This window comes from Dipteris shenzhenensis, chromosome 28 (genome assembly GCF_047967505.1).
Source record: "Dipteris shenzhenensis isolate YYH24624 ecotype China chromosome 28, Dip_SZ_1.0, whole genome shotgun sequence".
Taxonomy (NCBI): domain Eukaryota; kingdom Viridiplantae; phylum Streptophyta; class Polypodiopsida; order Gleicheniales; family Dipteridaceae; genus Dipteris; species Dipteris shenzhenensis.
The window spans coordinates 28,669,346-28,676,708 of NC_141623.1; the positions used below are offsets into that span (position 1 = coordinate 28,669,346).

The following is a 7,363-nucleotide window of genomic DNA, read 5'->3' on the forward strand; positions in this document are numbered from 1 at the left end:
GTTCGTGAATGATCTAGAAATTGGATTCGTGCAACAACAACGATCTTATCAACCTTGGTTTCATGATTGTTTTGTTGATCAGATATAGCAAGGCTTGGTGATCCACAAAGAAGATGAATGAGTTGTTCAAGAGATAGTGTCAAAACTGCTTGATGGCGCTTGGTTCCTTCATTTTCTAAATGGCATTAATCTTTGACTTTTCTATCACGATGCCTTCCCTGAAATAGTGTGCCCCAATAAGACTCCTGAGAACACACAAAACACGCACTTGTATGGATTAAGGGAGATTCAAAACTCCCAACGTGTATGGAATACCTTCTCTAGGCATTCCAAGTGTGAACTTCATTATGTGGATTTAAAGATCATCCAGGAAGATTGCTAAGAATTCGTCAATGTATTCCTGGAACATAACAGGTGAGTCCTCAATGGATTTTGTGTAGTCTTGACTTCAATAAGAGCTATTAATTGAATTATCAAATGTCTTTCCATGTGTATTGCTTTATGGTTTACCTCCACAGTGTAGCGTGGTAAGGTGGACCAGCTGAGCTTGTTTTCCAACAATTGTATAGGCTGAGTTTATTCACAAAAGATGAAACTGCCAAGCAATTGTGTCCTGATGGGAAATATCTAGACATGTTTGTTCTAGTGATATTCCTTGGGAAGCACCAGTGATTGTGGTGGGAAAGGATAGTCTGTGCAGATGTGTGTGGATTATAAACCTTGGATGGACGAGCTCATTGATTGGTGAACAAATGGGATGACCTCTTGTTCGGGAAATCACAACCTTGCGCCTGACTCAGCCATCAAAGACCTTGCGGGTTTCTCTTTAACATTGCACTTTGCCTCCATCATTCCAGCTGCAGCATACACGTTTGATAGCAAAACATAAGGTGCAGTATTTTCAGGATCTAGGACAAGCACAAGCTTTGCAGCATGTTCTCCTTGCACCACATCCACCTGATATCTACAGGCACCTGCCACCAAGAAAGGCAACAACTATAACTATCATAGCTTGAAATGGCATGACTTTAAGCAAGGACTCTGCCTCATCCATCTGTCCAGACCTCCCCAGTAGGTCAATCATGCAAACATTATGATCAACAGTGGGTGCAATCCCATATTCACGTACCATAGAATCAAAGCATTGCAAACCCTCCTTGACCAAACCAGCATAGCTGCACGCAACAAGAATACAAACAAAGGTGACCTCATTTGGTTTTACTCCTCCATGCTGCATCTGGTGGAGGAGTTGCAGGGCTTCCGAGCCCTGTCCATGTTGAGCATACGCTGCAATTAGGGTAGTCCATAAGATAACATTGTGCTGCCGCATTTTAACAAACACCTCCCAAGCTTCTTTAAGACTGCCACATTTTCCATACATGTTAACAAGGGAAGTCCCCAGAACAGTATCAGATTCAAGTCCTCTATTGACTACGCAGGCATTAATGTGTTGGCCTGCATCTAGGGCTGCCCAGCTAGTACAGGCATCAAGAATGCTGATAAAGGTGGCCTCGTCTGGCACAATTCCTTCATGCTGCATTCTGTCGAACAGTTGCAGGGCCTTTTTATCTTGCTTGTGTTCTGCATATACTGCAATCATAGCATTCCACGAGACTACATTGTGCTCCAACATACCATCAAAAACCCTCATAGCACCCTTCAGACTTCTACATTTGCCATACATGCTGACTAGAGCATTCTCAACACCACCATCTAATTCAAACTTGCCACCGAGGATGTGGGCATGCATCTGCTCACCCTCAGCTAGAGCTGCATGGCTTGCACACGCACCCAGGAGGCTCATAAACGTTGCACTAGTTGGCATAATTCCTTCACACTGCATTTGGCTGAAGAGCTGGAGGGCTTCTTGACACTTTCCATGACCTATATAGGACCCAATTAAGGCATTCCAGCAAACCACACTCTTGTAAGGCATTTTGTCAAATAAGTTCCGAGCATCGTCCAGGCTGCCAACTTTCCGTACATACTGACCAGTACAGTTCCCACAACGATGTCAGACTCGAATTCAGTCTCCGACATGCATCCGTTTGCCTTCAGTTAGGGAGGCCTGGTTCGCAGATGCAGTAAGAATCGTGATCAAGGTAACCTTATTATGTGTGACCCCCTCCTGAACCATCTGTTTAGAGAGGTATAGGGCATTTTCGCCCTGGCCATGCTCGGCATAGACTGCAATCATGGCAGTCCAAGAGACCACATTCCGCAGAGACATTTTATCAAAGACCCTCCTAGCGTCCTTTGGGCTGCCAGATTTGCCATACATGTTGACAAGAGCTGTACTGACCACAATGTCTACATCCAGTCCACTATGCAAGATGCAGGCATGTATTTGCTTGCCTTCAAATAGGGCTACATCTCTGGCACATGCAGCAAGAAGGCTTACAAAGGTGACCTTGTTGGGAATTATTCCCTCCTGCCGCATTTGACTAAAGAGTTGAAAGGTTTCCCTGGTTCTGCTTTGCTGAGCGTATGCTGCAATCATCACGGTCCACGAAATTACGTTTCGCTCAGGTAAACCGTCGAATGCCCTCCGTGCTTCCACAATAGAGCCACATCTTCCGTACATATGGACAAGGGCAGTCCCAACTACAACATCGGAATCCAGGGCGCCGTCTACGATGTGAGCGTGCATCTGCTTGCCTTCAGGCAGTTCTGTGTGACAGTTGTAGGCAGACAAAAAAAGACATATGTTGCTTTGTTTGGGATCGTTCCTTGCAGAAGCATCTGGTCAAAAACTTCAAGCCCAGCTTGGCACTGGCCCTGCCGAGCATACTCTCTTATGTAAAAGTTCCACGAACGCAAATGGGTGCCGGCAACAGAGGATAATCCATGCTTCGCAGCTCCACAAGTGTCAAACAATCGTGGAGAAAGGAAAGGCACCTTTCTGAGGATGGTAAAGGAGATTTGGATCATGGGTGCACTTGGCGGCGCAAAAGGCTGTGCCGAGACCCATGAATGCGTCGGAGCTCCACATCTTTCTGCGCAATTTTTTGGCACTTGTTTACGAAAGTCCAATGCATCCTACTGATCCAAGTCTATCAAAGACCTCCTTCACGCCTAGAAGTGCATTGCACTGTGCAGTATTGTTACTTTTGTTTTGTTTTGAGAGTCCGCTATGCCGTGTGAGGCGCCTCCCTGCGCCAGCCAGTGGTGCTTGGGGAGCCCTACTAGCATGATCCTTTTGCAGCCCCGTGCTGCTAAAATGCTCAGTGATGCCACTTTCCTGCCAGTAGACTGCGGCCCTGGCTGCTTGGATTTTCCAGATTCCAGCTCAGCATTCCACCGCTGGACTGGTTGAACTGGTAAAATGGAGCATCATTTTCTGGGACCTGCAAAGCAAGTTTCAGGAGGTGCACACTCCAGATTCGCAGGGACGTGCTCCCCTTTAAACGAGAAAATGCTGAATGGGCAAACCTCCCCAGCGTCAGTGAGATGAGGGGAGGCCCTCTTACACCCACCACACACAACATGGAGTACTCTTGCCCTCCCCAGCGTCAGTGAGATGAGGGGAGGCCCTCTTACACCCACCACACACAACATGGAGTACTCTTTCCCTCGCCTTATTTATTGTTACTCTCTTGCATCAAGGGTCCTCGATCAGTGGAGGATGCATCTCCACGGTCCTATCAACTACCCTTCTAGATCAAATTGAAGGTTAACGTCCACCCGCGCATGGTAACATCAATTTAAAACTCAACGAGCAACTTCCACATCAGCTATTCCAAGCGCGGAACATGATGCGGGACAAAATTACCTTTCACCATGTGGCACAAATTGTCACATGTCAGACCCAACGTGCCATGCCATCTGACACCACGTGGTCTGACCACACAGTCTCTACCAATGTGGACTCTAAAGCTCATGCCACATCATCGCCATCTACAATTTGGGATGTTCAGAATAGGTGGACATGACGTTCAGAAACAGGTTCGTTAGAAGGCTATTGGTCGTTGTAGCCTGCCAGCCTATCTCGAGGGAGGGTCTTTTGATTATCTTACTATAGAAAAGGTCTTGTATGGAGTGCCATTGTAGCGGTTGAGGGATAAGGGGGCCAAACTCCCTCGGACATGGACCAGCTCGAATGGGATTTAGCCATATCACTCACATGTTCAAAAATAGGTCCATTAGAGGGCTCTTGGCCGTTGTAGCCCACCTACGAATGTAATTGGTTCAGCCTACTTGGGCAGAGGGGGAAGTGCCAGATAGACTTTGCCGGACATTTTACAAGCTCAAATGGGATTTCGCCATATCACTCAATGCCCCTTTGAGAAGGAAGGTCAACATTTCCAATGGAGTCCAGATTATCCAATGAAAAAAGAAAGCAAGGCCTGTTTTAGGAGAGATGGGCACACATATGAGATGTATGAACCCACATCTGGCTCAAATGGCTTCCATCTACAGGCCCATATCACGCTCAAATGGCTCCCATAGCGGATCCACGTCTGTCCTCACTTGGAAGAAACCCTATGGCAAGGTTCCTAGAATTTTTGAAGCAAAAATGACCTAGAAGGTTGAGTGCCTACAACCAAGCAACTCTTACTACGTCTAGATAAGGGTCATCATTACGAGCCATTTCTAGCCTAGAAATGGAGAGCAAGGAAGACACCAACATTGAGGATCTAGAATATGTGGCACATCAGCAAGATCAACGAGTAAAATGCAGGTAAGGCGACTCGTGAGTAAGCAAGAAAGGGGATGGCACAGGATTTGAGGCATGCATGCCACATTTCTTGTAGAAGAAATGTGCCTCAACAGTAGGTTGATGATCTCGAGAAAAAAGTTGAGGGATTGAATAGTGAGGATCAATCCTCACACAACTCCCAACTTTGGCAGAATTGCAATCTTCACAGTCTAGATGATGTATTCCTTAAAACAGGGGATGTTTCAAGATATCAACATCTAAGCAAGGGAAAAGGGAAAAAGGCCATGTAAAAAGATTTACACTTTTCTATCCTTTTCCCCTCCCATGTCAAATGACTCTAAGTCTAGACTTATTTATCTATGTATATCATTATAGACCTTAGGTAATAAAGCTCGGCTAAGTCTCCAACTTCTTGCCCATGGCAAAAGCTTACGCAACTCTCAAGTCATCAAAAAACTATGCAACAAGAAATGTTATCCTCAACAAGCAAAGCCCAATTTGCACCACAATACTTCTCTTACCCATGACAAGAGATTCCTTACCTCTCAACCCATCAAAAAAACATGCAACAAGAGATGTTATCCTCAAGGAGCGAAGGCCAGTTTGCACCACAATACTTCTCTCAAAAGTTTCCTCGTTCTCGCATTGCCAAATGGTATGAGCATGCAACATAGGGCCATGATAGTGGAAGTGAGTGCACAGGATATAGCTACCTTTACACTAGTTGTACATGAAGATATACATAAGAACCCCTTTGGATTAGAATTAGGGTTTGCCCCTAATGCCCTAGAGGTATGGTGCAATGTACACCATCCTCAACACCCCCTCTTAAATTGCACTGGGTAAGTAGAGAGTGCATTTTGTGCATTTCGTTTGGTGCATATGATAGCATCCAAAATTGAAAATAAAACTGAAAAGAAATCAGAGTATGTGTGTATGTGAGCACAGTGACTACAATGAGTACAACTTACGATCCTATACATAACGTGGATAATTTCCCCCTCTTAAGTTGTGGGTCATCCTTTGCCTTTGGGAATAAAACCGAGAAGATAGGCTGAAGGGAAGAGGAAGGGAATGTGTAGAAAGTAAAGTCCACTTGGATCAAAGACTGGTCGATCAAAAGATGACTGCGTGAACAGTGTATATGGCTACGCACTAAACATGTCATAAGTCTCTGTGGACTGTGCAACTGCTTTGAAGAAGAGGCATCCGGATGTGAAGCTAGTCGATGTAGCGATGGAGATGTGATCCGGTAGGTTGTGACATACGAGAAAGTCACCAACCCAAAAGAACTAATAGCAATGTGTGAGGTATGCTGCAGAGTGTAATCTCTGTCGAATGATGTGGGGTCAAAGAAGACCGCATAGTCAGTGTGGGCATCCAAGCTTGAAAATTTGGGGCCAAAGATGCAAGTAAGGATGCAAGTAAGATACACTGCTCTGCTAAAGAATAGGCCTATACAAATGACAACGTATGGCAACCTGTCAAACCTGTATGCTCAACTGTCATGAGCTAAAGGTCATTTGGTGTGTGCATGGCTAAACATCTGTCCACATGGGATGTAGCATTTGCCAAAGGCTCAAGGTGGAGCTAATAGTATAAACGCCTAGAAGCCTGAAATATCATTGAAAACACATAAGATGTCCCTGAGGCATATGAGGTGTCGAATGCTGATGTAGGGACTGATTTGAAGTCGTGGATCCAACCACTGAGCTACATCAAGTATGGACTATATATACAACCATAAGTGCATGTTGAAACACTAAGCCTCCCTAGGTTGCACTATGACTGAACTTGATGATGTCTACTAAACTAGGGCATTATTGCACTAGGGCATGACTGCACTGATGCATAGGTATCCTCACGCTTAGGAATGATCTCGTGATCAAAAGAGGTGGGATCCAAGGGTGGTGCAATGTGACATGACTGAGCCGATGTTGGAATGTCTTGAAGATTGATGTGTTGATTTGTATTGCTAAAGGGAACTGAGCCCAAGGTATGCTCTGTGTCAGAGGTGAAAGCATCAGTGATGGATGATAGAATGGAATCACCTGAAGAGCTGAATGCACTGTGGCATGTATCTCTGCATGCGGCTAGAGATGTGAGTGCCTCGTACTGAAGACTTACCTGCTGAATAACTGCATGATCAATGGTAAACTCTTGCTGAGTATCTGCATCTGATGTGACAGTAAATGGAGTTGGATCCATACATAAAGATTATGGCTGTGCATCATAAGAATCAGCTTGTGCTAATGTCAACAGGACTGCCTCGTACTGAGGAGTTACCATCAAGTAAGCCTCATGCTGAGGGCTTACTACCGAATGTGCCTCATGTTGAAGGCTTACCAAGAAGTGTGCCTCATGCTGAGGGCTTACTATCAAATGTGCATGATCAGAAACTGTGGGCTGATCCATGCTAGCATGTGGAACATCTGTGTCCAATCTCTTGAGACCAATGAGGCTTGAGTCGGGCGGCATCATAAATTGGTACATACCCTGTGGCAATGAATGGTCGAAGAAGGTTCTCTTTCTACTCACGAATCTTGTCCAGAGGCATGAATGGTGTATCATCAACTGTGTGATGTGCATAATTCCATGCTGGAGGCTGTCCAAGAGGCTTATCCATGTACCGATGAGAATGTCTACCCATGAGAACATTGTATGAGAGCTACTATTGGGGGGCTTACGCTCGAACTACCGCTC

General features: G+C 45.4%; 1 protein-coding gene across 1 annotated transcript; it reads right to left on the reverse strand.

Annotated features, from left to right (window-relative positions):
- Positions 1-777: 777 nt before the first annotated feature.
- On the reverse strand, positions 778-6,868 carry LOC147883411 (pentatricopeptide repeat-containing protein At3g53360, mitochondrial-like). The gene is made up of 5 exons (XM_087399485.1): positions 6,788-6,868; positions 3,254-3,347; positions 2,108-2,670; positions 1,153-1,987; positions 778-974 (listed from the first exon to the last, which is right to left on the reverse strand). The coding sequence occupies exons 1-5, from the start codon at positions 6,866-6,868 to the stop codon at positions 778-780; spliced, it is 1,770 nt and encodes a 589-aa protein (XP_087255611.1).
- Positions 6,869-7,363: the final 495 nt, after the last annotated feature.

What these genes read in the sequence shown, in the direction of transcription:
- LOC147883411 (XM_087399485.1), bottom strand. Translation starts at nt 6,868, where the DNA reads ATGGATCCAACTCCATTTACTGTCACATCAGATGCAGATACTCAGCAA. An exon ending in TCCAAGCAGCCAGGGCCGCA is followed by an intron (nt 2,671 to 3,253) that starts GTCTACTGGCAG and finishes ACTGTCACACAG; the next exon opens with AACTGCCTGAAGGCAAGCAG. An exon ending in TGCTGGTTTGGTCAAGGAGG is followed by an intron (nt 975 to 1,152) that starts GTTTGCAATGCT and finishes TCTTGGTGGCAG; the next exon opens with GTGCCTGTAGATATCAGGTG.